The sequence below is a fragment of the Pocillopora verrucosa genome, chromosome 10 (genome assembly GCF_036669915.1).
Source record: "Pocillopora verrucosa isolate sample1 chromosome 10, ASM3666991v2, whole genome shotgun sequence".
NCBI lineage: Eukaryota > Metazoa > Cnidaria > Anthozoa > Scleractinia > Pocilloporidae > Pocillopora > Pocillopora verrucosa.
The window spans coordinates 7,654,180-7,669,809 of record NC_089321.1 but is presented as its reverse complement, the minus strand read 5'-3'; the positions used below and the strand labels follow the sequence as shown (position 1 = coordinate 7,669,809).

The 15,630-nt window shown below is 37.8% G+C and overlaps 3 protein-coding genes across 3 annotated transcripts; all 3 read right to left on the bottom strand.

The window, feature by feature from the left end:
* Positions 1 to 234: 234 nt before the first annotated feature.
* Positions 235 to 1,338, bottom strand: LOC131798693 (RYamide receptor-like). Its single transcript, XM_059116369.2, has one exon. The coding sequence runs from the start codon at positions 1,336 to 1,338 to the stop codon at positions 340 to 342; it is 999 nt and encodes a 332-aa protein (XP_058972352.2). The 3' UTR covers positions 235 to 339.
* Positions 1,339 to 9,860: 8,522 nt separating this feature from the next.
* On the bottom strand, positions 9,861 to 10,984 carry LOC131791776 (neuropeptide SIFamide receptor-like). The gene has a single exon (XM_059109159.2). It carries the CDS (start codon positions 10,982 to 10,984, stop codon positions 10,010 to 10,012), a length of 975 nt encoding a protein of 324 aa, XP_058965142.2. The 3' UTR covers positions 9,861 to 10,009.
* Positions 10,985 to 13,079: 2,095 nt separating this feature from the next.
* On the bottom strand, positions 13,080 to 14,078 carry LOC136283645 (neuropeptide FF receptor 1-like). Its single transcript, XM_066172834.1, has one exon. It carries the CDS (start codon positions 14,076 to 14,078, stop codon positions 13,080 to 13,082), a length of 999 nt encoding a protein of 332 aa, XP_066028931.1.
* Positions 14,079 to 15,630: the final 1,552 nt, after the last annotated feature.

Genomic DNA, 15,630 nt, shown 5'->3' with positions numbered 1-15,630 from the left:
AATGTGGAAAGTTTGCTGTCACCAAATAGTAAATCAGTTGATGGATGGGTTTCGCTGCACCAACTACTTCATAAGTGTAGTTATTAGAGAGCTTGAGCATCGGCGGCAGACGCGGACGGCAGCCGCAAGTTAAAAGTTCTTATTCCTTACGGTCGATGAATTAGTATCAAATCGCGCCAGGTTTTAGTTTTATTCTTTCTCCTGTTGCTGCCCGCGTCTCAAAAATTTCTCTGCTCAAATTCTCTATAAATAGGGATAAAGAAACGGCGGGCATGTTCAGCCACATCAATGCGCGGATAAATCCAAACAGCATGCAGAAGGCTGGGGAGAAAACGATAACTAAGCAGCTTCGCTTGTAGGAAAACAACCGAAGAGATTCTTGAGACCTTGACGATAATTACCACTGAAGATAAAACAGATGCAAGGATTTACAGCACAGTACGAGCGCGCCATAAGAAAGGCAATAATTTTAAAGTATTCCATGCCACAAGATGACCTCATAGCCATGTTTGATGAATAATGGAACAGCAAGGCGTAGATGCTGAGTGGCAACCAGCATACGGCGAACACCAAGACAATGGCAACGGACATATTAAGAACATTTCTTTCTTTCTTCAAACGCCGTTCTCTTGCGTTAGCTGATTGCTTCCCTGGAATCTTCTGCGATTTAATTTTTAAGGAAATGACAAAATAAAGTATGGAAATCAAAACCAAAGGGACATAGATGGTAACAACGATCAATCCCAGTATGTAGGTTTGCTGCGATAGGGACTCTCCAAATATGTCATTCCGCTGCCACCGACAAAACAGCCCTTCTGAAGACTCAAGAACTTTAAAGGCGATCAAATATGGGCAATGGACTGCCAAGGCGACGATCCAAATGACGAGAATGAAGTACCGGCACTGCTTTGAACTGATCAGTGGGGAACGGAGAGGAAATACTACACCTACAAATCGATCCACTGCGATCAACAACAGGCTCTGAATTGACACTAGAGTTGAGACATCTGCAGCGAAGGAACTCAGTTTACACGCCGCATGGCCAAGGGGACCGCCAACCAGCCAGTGGCCGGCCGTGTTTAACTCTACAAAAATTTTAGGAAAGAGGAAAATCGGGTACAACAGATCGGAGAGTGCCATGTTTACTATCAAAATGTTGATTGGTGTTCTCATAGTTTTCGTCCTATAGACAATTATTCCAATGAGGGTATTCGCAGCCAGCGACACAACAAATAGCAGACAGTAGGCGAAGGTTCCTCCAATTCTTCTCGCTGTGGGGTTGAAGCAGTTCGACATGGACTGTGTTCCATTCACCACTGCTGTCACGTTTGCAGACATTTTTCGATACCAAGAGATCAGGTTTTTCTTCAGCCAACAGCCTTGCGGTGGGTACCTAAACTCGACTGGATGAAAACACAGCCTATCCATCTTATAGAGATGAAACTTTCACATGTTTAATTAATGAACATACCTAGGAAAATTCTAGAAAATTGACAGTCTTCACCTGAGACCTCTAACTAAGAAAAGTATGGTTGGAATCAGCTGTTGTCCGAAATTAAGCAATCGATATGCTTTTTCAAATATTGTCGGCAAAAGGGACAATTTTCTCAAGTTTATAAGCAGGAGCCCATCTTATATGAGTTTATATAATCATTATCAATATTGTTCCAATGGCTCCAGAAATAGCCCAGCCGCAGATGTTTACTGATATAGAATAACGGTTGACAGCTGGTAGCCAAAAGATCTACAATCTTCTTTTCAATTCAGAATTTATTTTTAATTATGTTGCCATCGAAAGTTTAATCCAGCCTCGAACTTACTGATTAGTCTTGTTGCTTAGTAAACTTATTGGAGTATTAAAGAAAATTTTCACGAAGTCGTAACAAAAAGGAAGGGTACAGGACAATATAAGGCCGACTTCTTATGTGCGATAAAAAATGGTATGGCTTCATAAGTCTTCTTTTCAATTCAGAATTCATTTTTAATTATGTTGCCATCGAAAGTTTAATTAGCCTGAGCTTGTTGCTCAGTAGACTGGTTGGAGTTTTAAAGAAAACTTTCAGGAAGTTGTAATAAAAGGGAAGGAAACACCGGGACAAAGCCGATTTCGTATATGCGAGAAAAATGGTATGGTTTCATAAGTCACCAGGAGAACTTGTAATAATTTAACAAATTTACATGACAGAATTCATATGGCTTACGATGTAAATTTTTCCTTTAATCTTGTTTCTGTATTCGAGCAAGATGATATCTCTGTTGCTTTAGCCGACTTAAACGATCGCATATACTCATTAACCTTCTGTGCCTCGGCGAGGCCATCTATTCAAAATGTAAACATCGTTGAGCAACAAAATTCAGTCCCCGCGGTAAAACCGAAGTACAGGTGATATGACTATCAAAGAAGAACAAAAGGACAAAAGAGTAAAAGAGGATAAATATCGGTTTCGATGAACCGTATCCCTGAAGTTGTTTTAAGAAAAGGATAATTTTCCTTTCTTTAACCAAGCTTTGGCACTGAGTAGTTCTCGGGGGGCTACCTTTAGTCTCAATAAACAAAACAAAGCTGATTACTGACAAGTACCTTTCATTTACTTTCTTTAGTCCAACTTCTTTTACTGAGTTGGATTTAGTTCTGCATGAGGAACAGATCCAAAAGATTTTTCCCACAGTAAAAACTTCTTTCCTTACTCGCTTATTAACTTTTTCCTGTCTTTATTTTGTATTTTGTTATTTTACGAAAGCTGTAAGCAAAGTTGAATTCGATTCTCTTTCCCTCAGTAACTGGATTTAAGCAGCTCGGTACCTGTGTTCCATTCATCGTTGCGATCACATTGCCGACATTCAGCCAACAGCTCTGAACGCTCTTTTTTTAAGTGAACGCAGTGATGATTTGCATAGATATTATTATTGTTCTAAATTGCATACGTTAGCTTCTCCAGAAATTTAAGAATATCGACAGATGTACCTGAACCTTCATTTTGATTAGCAAAAGTATCTACAACTGTAGTTACCTCAGATGAAAGAGTTGGGAATGATCTCATTTGGATAATTCTACTTTAAATAGAAATATCATTGGCCTCAGGAAAGTTTTAGAAAGTTCCATTTTCTCAGTCTATTTTCTTCTCTTGACGTGTATGTAAACAGCTGGTAATTACAACATTCAGTTTAAGTAAAGGAGAGATTTCCTTGAGAATTTATTAGTTATCGCATTTTTTATTTTGTTTCGTAAAAAATAAGCTGTAAAGAAGCGATACTACCTCGTGGAAAGAATCTGCCACAAAATAACATGCATGTCCTTATTTATAAACATTTTTGTTAATTGCTACAGTATTTTCGGCGTAAAACTGTAAAGGTTTTTGTACGCTTTCAATACGTATCATAAATTTGTGCTTCAGTTACTTGATGCTGATTTTTGTATTTTTTAATTGACCGCTTGCTTGCATACTTTTTTTGTACCAGACGATTGACGGATGTCAGTTTCCAAGCCAGAATGAGTCGTGAAAAACTAATATCAGCTAACAAAAAGCGAGGAATGTGTGTGCGAGAACGGCCTGGTAATTGAGGAGCGGGAAACGGGGAAAAAATGAAGTTAAAATGAAAGCTGGCTGTTTTCTTCCCCTGCGAGGCGTGATCTAAATTAAAAAGGCAATAAAACTTAAGCAAACGACTGGAAAGCAAAAACTGAAATAGCGTTATTTGTTGAATAACGTTTGACAGCTGGTTTCATTTGATGACAGCTTATAATAAGTGAAGGAAAATGTTGCAGGATGTAGTATACAGTATGTTAAAGGATCACAGAGAAACCAAGAGATTCTTTTGAGAAAAAACTTATTAAACTGAAAATTTTAATTTTACCGTTTTCCGTTGCCATAAACGAACGCATAAACGCACTTATGTTAAGTGCTCTGGTGAGGTCATTTATTCAAGGCGTAAATATTACTGAGCGACAAATGTCATGCACTCCCAAAGGTAAAAGCAAATTACAAAGTGGAGGTGATATGAGTGCTAAGGAAGGAATTGATGAAGTTTAAAAAGCGCAACATTTCTTTCAATTCTAGATCAATTTTGTTTTCTTAATTCAGTCAACCCCAATGTCCCATGTATTTCTTTGACATCTCCTTTTATTTCTCATGCCAAAGAATAAACAGATGTTGTTGTTTCTATTGCTCTCAATATAATTTGTCCCTTCGTTTAAACCTATTTCAAGCACACTCATTCAAACAATAAGTTAACTTTCTTTTCATTGTGAAAAAAGAGGATTTTAATTATATGTTTTCTGGTATATATGACAAGGCGTGGTCGGGTTAATTTTTCGCTAACACAAAAGTCATGAAAGGGCTGTGGTTATGTAATATGTTTTGTCTTTATTTACTGGATGCTACATGTGATCAATTCGATCTTATTTTTTTATCTGATCCTTTAACCTCTTGGAAAAATTTCAACGACAGCGCTCTACAAAAAGTGTTTACAAAATATGTACCTAGAATTACATATATCAAACGATCATTAAGCCATAATTATTCTAAATAACGGTTTAAGCCGTCATAAAAATTTCCTTAAAAATTCTTTGAGTTGCCAGTTAGGTATAGACACGAAGTCGTGCGGTCTGAAGTGACTTTTTCTAAGGAGTTTGAAGATCCTGGTTTATTTCAACTTCTTTAACCGGTCATTTTGAATTAATAAGTGCCAGAATACCAGTAGACAAGATATTTTATATATATATTTTTTAGCGGGGTCGATTGAGTTGTATCCCAATCTTTAAACTTCGTTCGTGACTATTCAAAGAAGGAGTTTCACTTCAAAGTCGTATTAATTAGCCCATTTCTGTTATATATCAGCAGTAAAGCTGACATATTGTGTACCTGCACCAGAAACATCGTAAGCTAGTGAGCGAACATGCAACAGCTCGGGGGCTCAAACTACAACATAGCATATGGGTCAACCAGGAAGAACTGCCAGCTGTCCAAATGTCAGCTTAATCAATAAGTCGCTTTCTGCTCAAAGACTTTCGAAATTCTTGTAACGGTGACAGCTTTTCAATCGACGTATTCCGGCCATTTATATCGTGTAAAGCCGCTCCATAAAATATTTAGCATTTTCTCTCTTTCGGTTTAAAAAGCATCTAGGTCAACCAGAAAGAAATCAGCTAAAGAGACTCTTAAAGCCTTGATGATAATTTCCATAGAAAGCGAAACAGATTAGTGATGGTAATAAAACCGAGTGAAGTCTAATTCGGTCTGTCATACGAGGGATCGACTAAATCGAACGACTGCGAAGTGGGAGTCCGATTTGTTGATCACGAGTATAATTACAGATAGACTTGGAAGACAAGAAGTGAAAACAACAATTTTAGAGGAATTTATTTACATATGAAAGTCATTTTTAAGGAAGGTAGCTGAACGCAATGCGTGATCTGAATCTAAAGGCAAACATGAATAAAGCACGTGATAGAATGGCGAATACCGAAATAGAATAATTTAGTGATGTTGAATGACAGTTGACAGCTTGTCTCAGAATCATCACGTATGAGAAAGAAGTTTTTCTTAAATAGAAAAGTTTAAGCGTGACGTTAACGGCAAATGGTATTGCAAAAGGCGACTATACAACGTTTTTCAGTCTACTTTCAGCTTTAATACCTGCCAGACAACTTTGGATTATTTCCGTCCAGCTAATGGCTATTATAATTTATATGTTAATAATCAGACTTTTTTCCATAAATTGAGTGAAGAAAACACTTATTTAAATAGAGTGTAAGAACCCACAAGAGAAGTGCAACCTGAGGAAGACACTCAGAATCTCTGAGCGTGTAAATTAAAAATTCATTTTTAAGCCATAGATGGTCATAGATGTGAATCAAGTTAATGAACCACTTCTCTGTACTTTCTCATCTGATCTGGCTTTATTTTTAAGAACTCAGAAATATGATCATACTCAGACGGCCCAGACGAGAACGGATCAAACGAAGGATCTAAAGGGTAAAACAAATAGCTCAGCACGTGCGTTTTAAAATTTCCTACATTATTTTAGCCGTCCTCTACAAAACATCAACGTGAAATGACCAAAAATTTGCGTCCACTGGGAACGGAAACCCCGACGGCAAATTTAGAATTCGACACCGCTCTCATACGTTATGCTGAAGTTGAGATGTGGCGCTGTAGGTGACGGTAAACATATCTACCCATTTGTAGACTTCGCAAAACCCCAACTAAAAATATAAATTCATTTGTTAAACTACATGTTCTTGCCGTTAGGATTGTTTAAGGTTAAAACGTATTACGTTTTGAAATACAACATGTATAGTAGTTTCCCGATTCCAGTTCACATATTAAGATCTTTCGTGGTACGAATTGATGGTTTCAGTAATTTTTATTTTTCTCAGTGGTCATTTGGTTGTAAGAAGTTTGTGAACTGAGCACGTCAATGGAAAAAGACCCCCTATGGATGTTTGCATTGAAAACGCCACTTAATAACTGTCTTTTGAAAGACCTCCCGATGAAATATGTCGGTATTGACACATAATTTTTATGCACAGGGCTCAACCCGAGTTAGCAATTTGAATCCGATAAGCTTGTGCCTGATGGCACTTTGTTCACGAAACTTCCCTTCAGCTGAGCGGATGATTTAAGTTTAGCGCCAACTGAAATGACTAGTGCTGGAAAAGATCAATCTTAGAAATTGAAGTTCCATGTTCTTCTTGACTCATGTTGTGACTGTTTTGAAATAACTTTTTAGATAATAATAAACCTTTCATTCGCCCTATTTAACTACAAAAACAATAACTACAAAACAACCCTATGGTAAACTATCTCTGTCATAATAACTTAATTAATCTGTCTTTATCTTCAAACACCTTTGCATATTGCGAGACTACTTTTCGTGTAAACATTCCTTTTTGGGAATTTCCAACTGTCAGCTCAATTAATAAGTCACTTTCTATATTTAACGAATTTCGAAATTCTTTTAACGGTGACAGCTTTTTAATCAAAGTATTCTGGCCATTTGTATCGTAAAGCCGCTCTGTAAAAATTTTGCATTTTCTTTCTTTCGATTTAAAAAGCATAATAGCAAATGGAGATAAATAGTTGACTTAAACGACTGCATAAGCTCATCAACCATATGTGCCTCGGCGAGTCCATCTAGTCAAAATGTAAACATCGCCGAGCGGCAAATTTCAGTCTCTGCGGTAAAACCAAAGTACAGGTGATATTACTATCAAAGAAGAACAAAAAGACGAAAGAGTAAAAAAAGAATAAATATCGGTCTCGATGAACCGTATCCCTAATGTTGTTTTAGGCAAACGATAATTTCCCTTTTTTTAACCAATCTTTGGCTCTGAACACAACTTTTAAAATAAGAACTGCATGAACAGACATAGCAGCGTAATTTTGCTTGAATTAGTTAGTTTATATTGAAGTCCATTCAGACAGGAATACGCTTCTTGCTTTATGTCTTGTACATCTTTTCGGGGAGTTAATTTCACTAACTTGTTAATTTATTTTCGTCACCAAAACTCCCATAAAGTTTCTTGAGGTTAACAAGATTTTCCGTTATAAAAAATTAAGCTTTTATACCTGGCTTCTCATCTTCTTCTGATTTTTTGACATGCCGCTGAATGCAAATGAGCGATCAGTTTCAAGCGGGACCAATGAACGTCTTTATCATCATAGTTTTTAAAAACACCAAACTGACAATCGACAAAGTTCACCTTTGTTAAGGCCTATTTACACGGTACGACTTTGTCGCATGCGACAAGCTTACGACAGGCCTACGACATGACTTAGGACAATTTACACGCGCACGACATCTTCACCTACGACATGCCAAAATCGCGTGCAATTCCACTCGTTTGGGCCGCGGTCATTGTTTCAATAATTTGCAAGAGAAGGAAAAGAACCTCTTCCTCGCTCCACAGTGATATCATATTCTCTGTTTCCTCATCTGAGAATGTATTTTTCGCTTTGGAAGCAGTCTTCGACTTTCCGGAGGCGACTTCCTCCGCCATTTTGACGCAAGAAAATTTCACCTTCCTCCCCTACTCAGTAGAAATTTGTCACAAAATACGTCATTTTCTATCAATTTCGGCTACGATTGTCGCAGCGTTTTAAAACATGTTTTAAAATCCTACGACATTTTTCGTGACGTGCACGACAGTCGTAAGCGAGTGGTAGGTTTGATTTACACGATACAATTCGTGTCGTAGGCCTGTCGTAAGCTTGTCGCATGCGACAAAGTCGTACCGTGTAAATAGGCCTTTATTCAACTAAGAACTTTTACTAAAAAGATATTTTTTTACTGTAAACTTGACTTTCCTTAAGTTCTGACTAAAACGGTCAGTACGAAATTTATCCTTGATTGCGACTAATTAGCATTTTAGTGCGGGGCTTAGCTGCGGCGGCGCAACCTGATTAGCCCTTAGCGCTATGGAGAAGCAAATGAAGGGATTTTTAAGACCCTGGCGGTAATGTCCAATGGAAATAAAACAAATGCAGGGGTTTACAGCACAGTATGAGTACATCAAAAATCGGACAATCTCCGTGAAATATTAAAATCCACAAGACCATATCACTGTTTTGTCTGATGAATAGATAATATTCCTTTTTCCATCAGAAGCATTTGGGAAATTTTCATACAATTACACGAGAGCGAATTTCCGACACAGATGACTTTGTTTCGCAGATCTGACATTTTCTTGATTCTGACGGCCAAAGTGTAAAGGAAAAAGACATTTTTAAAATTCGTCCCCCATTATGCTCCATGAAAACTGGGTGTCATCTGAAGCCTGTAGTAAGAAGTGATTAAGTTCCGTCTGTCTTTATTTGAACATGTTCATATCTTTTCGGCTGTCTTTATTTAATTTGAATATGTTTATATTATATATGAAATCTTAATCAGAATTATAGGGGGGTAAAGTGTAAAAGAATCCGTGATCTCTTTCATCTCATTAACTAGTCATGATTTCTCGACAATTTTGTACTAAATAAGTGAGTCATTGGCAGCCCTTTCTCTTATTTCAATTAAGAAATATAAAACGAAACTACGTCCAAAGAAACCTCTGCGTGCCATCTTTTATGCGCCTGCCTCCTCGCCTGTCTTTGCTGACTGTAAGCCTCCGACAGGCGAGATTCATGAATAAATTGAGGGGGAGAGAAGACAAGAAAACTTTATTTACTGAATGTTGCTATTCGAAATAAAGAAAAGAGATCTGACAGACGTCAACAAGCGGACTCTTTTTGAACAGAATTGTTTAATCAGTAGCAAGAGAATATTAAATGTTTATATTCTGTTGTCGGTAGCTTTCCTCTTTCAGATATTTTTCCACCCATAATATACGATTGAGAGAATCAACTATTTGATAATTGCGTCAGGATGTCGCCAGCATATCGCGTCCTATTTTTGAATCTCTATGTAAGTGTTTGCTAATGTTTTACCAGTATGAGCACCTGTTTGAACAAACGAGGCCAAATGGAAAACTTTCTTACATTGTATTCTTACCAAAAGCAAGCAATATATGATGCACAGTATATGTTTCCTCACAAAACAAAGTTGGTGATTGAGCGTTCGGAATCTAGAAAATTTGGATTAATACATCTGATATGGTCTAATCTACGATAAAGTGATTGATAAAATGATAAGTTTCTCCCTGTGTTCTGTATAGTATTTATAATATAATCCAAATGAAGATGATATTCTATATCCGACAGGAATTAAAACCCTTTCTAATGCACATGACTGTAAGATTTTATCAGATACTACTTGATTAATATGTTTTATTCATAGTTGTTTCTAATGCAACGTTGACAGGATTTCTTAATGCATATCAACGGTTCACCCCTAGGAAAAAAATGTTTTTACGGCAACAGATTTGTTTCTAAACCCTTAAGTGTGGATGTTCTTTACTTTTCATAATGATGTATTTAATTTAGTTTCAGTTCAGTTTACAAACAATTCTTATTATATTCCAAAGCGGCTGCCATGATACATTGCATCTTTATTAGCCCTGGCAACTCACTCAGCAGCCGAGGAGATTGTTAAGACCTTGGCGATAATTTCCACTGAAAATAAAACAGATGCAGGGGTTTATAGCGCTATTTGTTCGACTCAGTAGCAGAGCAACTTGCTCTAATAACTGTTTGAATCCACAGGACATTGTAGCATTGTTTTCATCTGCAAACATACGTACTAATGCAAAAATACTGAATGGAATCCAGCATACAGCGAACCCTAACACAATAGCAATGGAAAGCTTCAGTGCATTTCTCTCCCTTCTCAAGCGCTGAATTTGAGCGTTCATTGAGTGTTCGCCTGGTCCTCTCTGGGACTTCAGTTTCAAAAAAATCGCAAGATATAGAATAAACATCAGAACGAAGGGAATATAAAAAAATGCAATAAAAAGTGCCATAAAGTATTTTGTCACCGACGAGGAATCGTCAAAAACACGCATACATTGCCGCACACACTTGTACTCATGATCATATTCGACCAGCTTGAACGCGACCAGATACGGGATGAATGTAGCCATGGCGATGATCCACGTGGCGAGAATAAAGAAGCGATACAATTTTGAACTGAAGAGCGGAGAACGGAGGGGAAATACCACAGCTACAAATCGATCCACTGCTATGAGCACAAGGCTCTGAATTGACACAACAGAGGAGAGATCGGCTGAAAAAGGAGCGAGCTTACACAAAACCTCGCCAAGATGGCCTCTAATGGGCCAATCATCGTCATGTATCTCTACTACAGTTTTTGGGATCAAGAATATCGGGAACAGTAGGTCTGACATAGCCATGTTCACAATTAGATAGTTGATGGGTTTTCGCATGGTTTTTGTCTTGTAAACAATTATTCCAATAAAGGAATTTCCAACCACAGAAATAATAAATATTACGCAGTAAGCAATTGTGTGCCCAATCCTCAATGCTGTGGGATTATAGCAGTTCGACGGCTGAGTTGCATTCATTGTTGCGCTCAAGTTCGTGGACATTCCGAAGACGCGTTCTTCAGTCACCGTTAAAGTAAAGTATTATCTTATGGAAGTCACAAACACCTCTATATGTATTACCGCTTGCTGTGGAAGTGATGTGAAAATTTGAATATTTCATTTTGATGATTCACACTCAAACCTATTATTTTAGGTCTTTATTTGGGTTTGTTGTCATAGATCATGAAATTTTGTTTGCATTTTCCAGTTAATAGCTGTTTTTAAAATTGCCGTCGGCAACTATGGTGGAGCCGGAAGTAGGACAAATCTAGAAGAAAGTTTCACAATTTTCTACTTTATCACCCGCTAATTCGTTACCAGTCCACGGGACACTTTTAAGACAAAATAAAAGCGCTTTAGGGCCCGAAAAAACCGAGTTTTAAGTTTTTTGAAATTTTTCTTTTATGGAAATTGGTTTTTACACTTAATAAGCTAAATATTTACGCCAAAAAGATTTCGTGTCATGGGCACTTTAACTCTAATTACCTAGAATACACGAAGATGTACCATAGGCAATGATTTTCGAGATTGTAAGGAAATATTGAATAAGTTACACTCCTCTTAGAGGCTCTCGATCGGGTTAACCGTTAGGCATAAAACGGCCTAAAAGTTTAGCCGTTAGGCGGAAAAATTGCCAAATTTTAACCTTTAGTCGCAAAAAAGTTAACAGTAAAAATTTTCTTAGTAATCACAAAGGAAGGAATTTAACCGCTAGCCGTAAAATGGCCGACATTTTAACCGTTAACCATCGCCTTCTAAAGAGCCTCCTCCTATACACTACGATTTTTTTGCAAGCAGGGGGGTGGGGAGGGGGAAGCAGAAGGAGAGGGGAGGGCCCATAATCGAGGTGAGGCGTCAATCCGATAAATACGGAACTTGAGAGGAATAACCGTAATAACAATTTAGCTTATGAGAGAAAAACCAGTCCGCATAGCTTTTTTTGATCTTATTTATTTCATCTTGGATTTAAATCAGACTTTATTTTTTCTCATCTAATTATAGCAGCTTATTGATCGTTATATAAAAAATGATTGTTATATAAACATTAAAACCGGAAATCCTGAAACCACAGTTCAAACAACTATTGGGGCGTTTGAAGGAAACTAGCTTGCATGAGCAAACTGGGCGGAAGGTACCAAGAATTGTGCTCACGGAAGCTTCTTCTTTAATCAATTACGCGCTGCCGCTACAACGTTTACAATATTCCCTTTCTGATTAAATCCAACTCTAAAGCTTCTTCTTCAATTTCTTACACGTTGCCGATACAACGTTTACAGTATTCCCTTTCTGATTAACTCCAACTCTAAAGCTTCTTCTTTAATTTATTACACGTTGCCGCTACAACGTTTATAGTTTTCCCTTTCTGATTAACTCCAACTCTAAAGCTTCCTCTTTAATTTATTACACGTTGCCGCTACAACGTTTATAGTATTCCCTTTCTGATTAACTCCAACTCTAAAGCTTCTTCTTTGATTTATTACACGTTGCCGCTACAACGTTTACAGTATTCCCTTTCTGATTAACTTCAGCTCTAAAGTTTTTCTTTAATCTATTACGCGTTGCCGCTGGCGTGTGTCTTAAGGAGATCCCACATTATCTCAACAACGTCTATTGTCACTTTGCCTGACCAGTTGAAAATACATACGGGTTGTCTTTTTCCGGGTGCCAAGTCAAAAATTTCAGAAGCAATATAGCGAGGCTCTTCTAAAAGGGATTACGAACAGTTTCAACAAGTCAGAAAGAGATGGCCAGAGTTGTAAAATGTGGAAAGTTTGTTGTCACCAAACAGTAAATCAGTTGATGGATGGGTTTCGCTGCACCAACTACTTCATAAGTGTAATTATTAGAGAGCTTAAGCATCGACGGCAGACGCGGACGGCAGCCGCAAGTTAAAAGTTCTTATTCCTTACGGTCGATGAATTAGTGTCAAATCGCGCCAGATTTAGTTTTATTCTTTCTCCTGTTGCTGCCCGCGTCTCAAAACTTTCTCTGCTCAAATTCTCTATAAATAGGGATAAAGAAACGGCGGGCATGTTCAGCCACATCAATGCGCTGATAAATCCAAACAGCATGCAGAAGGCTGGGGAGAAAACGGTAACTAAGCAGCTTCACCTGCAGGAAAACAATCGAAGAGATTCTTGAGACCTTGACGATAATTACCACTGAAGATAAAACAGATGCAAGGATTTACAGCACAGTACGAGTGCGCCAGAAGAAAGGCAATAATTTTAAAGTATTCCATGCCACAAGATGACCTCATAGCCATGTTTGATGAATAATGGAACAGCAAGGCGTAGATGCTGAGTGGCAACCAGCATACGGCGAACACCAGGACAATGGCAACGGACATATTAAGAACATTTCTTTCTTTCTTCAAACGCCGTTCTCTTGCGTTAGCTGATTGCTTCCCTAGAATCTTCTGCGATTTAATTTTTAAGGAAATGCCAAAATAAAGTTTGGAAATCAAAACCAAAGGGACATATCTGGTAACAACGATCAATCCCAGTATGTAGGTTTGCTGCGATAGGGACTCTCCAAATGTGTCATTCCACTGCAACCAACAAACTAACCCTTCTGAATACTCAAGAACTTTAAAGGCGATCAAATATGGGCAATGGACTGCCATGGCGACGATCCAAATGACGAAAATGAAGTACCGGCACTGCTTTGAACTGATCAGTGGGGAACGGAGAGGAAATACTACAGCTACAAATCGATCCACTGCGATCAACAACAGGCTCTGAATTGACACTAGAGTTGAGAAATCTGAAACGAAGGAACTCAGTTTACACGCCGCATGGCCAAGGGGACCGCCAACCAGCCAGTTGCCGGCCGTGTTTAACTCTACAAAAATTTTAGGAAAGAGGAAAATCGGGTACAACAGATCGGAGATTGCCATGTTTACAATCAAAATGTTGATTGGTGTTCTCATAGTTTTCGTCCTATAGACAATTATTCCAATGAAGGTATTCGCAGCCAGCGACACAACAAATAGCAGACAGTAGGCGAAGGTTCCTCCAATTCTTCTCGCTGTGGGGTTGAAGCAGCTCGACATGGACTGTGTTCCATTCACCATTGCTGTCACGTTTGCAAACATTTTTCGATACCAAGAGATCAGGTTTTTCTTCAGCCAACAGCCTTGCGGTGGGTACCTAAACTCGACTGGAAACACAGCCTATCTATCTTATATAGATGAAACTTTCACATGTTTAATCAATGAACATACCTAGGAAAATTCTAGAAAATCGACAGTCTTCACCTGAGACCTCTAACTTAGAAAAGTATGGTTGGAATCAGCTGTTGTCCGAAATTAAGCAATCGATATGCTTTTTCAAATATTGTCGGCAAAAGGGACAATTTTCTCAAGTTTATAAGCAAGAGCCCATCTTATATGAGTTTATATAATCATTATCAATATTGTTCCAATGGCTCCAGAAATAGCCCAGCCGCAGATGTTTACTGATATAGTATAACGGTTGACAGCTAGTAGCGAAAAGATCTACAATCTTCTTTTCAATTCAGAATTTATTTTTAATTATGTTGCCATCGAAAGTTTAATCCAGCCTCGAACTTACTGATTAGTCTTGTTGCTTAGTAAACTTATTGGAGTATTAAAGAAAATTTTCACGAAGTCGTAACAAAAAGGAAGGGTAGAGGACAATATCAGGCCGACTTCTTATGTGCTATAAAAAATGGTATGGCTTCATAAGTCTTCTTTTCAATTCAGAATTTATTTTTAATTATGTTGCCATCGAAAGTTTAATTAGCCTGAGCTTGTTGCTCAGTAGACTGGTTGGAGTTTTAAAGAAAACTTTCAGGAAGTTGTAATAAAAGGGAAGGAAACAGCCGGGACAAAGCCGATTTCCTATATGCGAGAAAAATGGTATGGTTTCATAAGTCACCAGGAGAACTTGTAATAATTTAACAAATTTACACGACAGAATTCATATGGCTTACGATGTAAATTTTTCCTTTAATCTTGTTTCTGTATTCGAGCAAAGATGATATCTCCGTTGCTTTAACCGACTTAAACGATCGCATACACTCATTAACCTTCTGTGCCTCGGCGAGGCCATCTATTCAAAATGTAAACATCGTTGAGCAACAAAATTCAGTCGCCGCGGTAAAACCAAAGTACAGGTGATATGACTATCAAAGAAGAACAAAAGGACAAAAGAGTAAAAAAGGATAAATATCGGTTTCGATGAACCGTATCCCTGAAGTTGTTTTAAGAAAAGGATAATTTTCCTTTCTTTAACCAAGCTTTGGCACTGAGTAGTTCTCGGGGGGCTACCTTTAGTCTCAATAAACAAAACAAAGCTGATTACTGACAAATACCTTTCATTTACTTTCTTTAGTCCAACTTCTTTTACTGAGTTGGATTTAGTTTTCCATGAGGAACAGATCCAAATGATTTTTCCCATAGTAAAAACTCCTTTCTTACTCGCTTATTAACTTTTTCCTGTCTTTATTTTATATTTTGTTATTTTATAAAAGCTGTAAGCAAAGTTGAATTCGATTCTCTTTCCCTCAGTAACTGGATTTAAGTAGCTCGTTACCTGTGTTCCATTCATCGTTGCGATCACATCGCCGACATTCAGCCAACAGCTCTGAACGCTCTTTTTTCAAGTGAACGCAGTGATGATTTG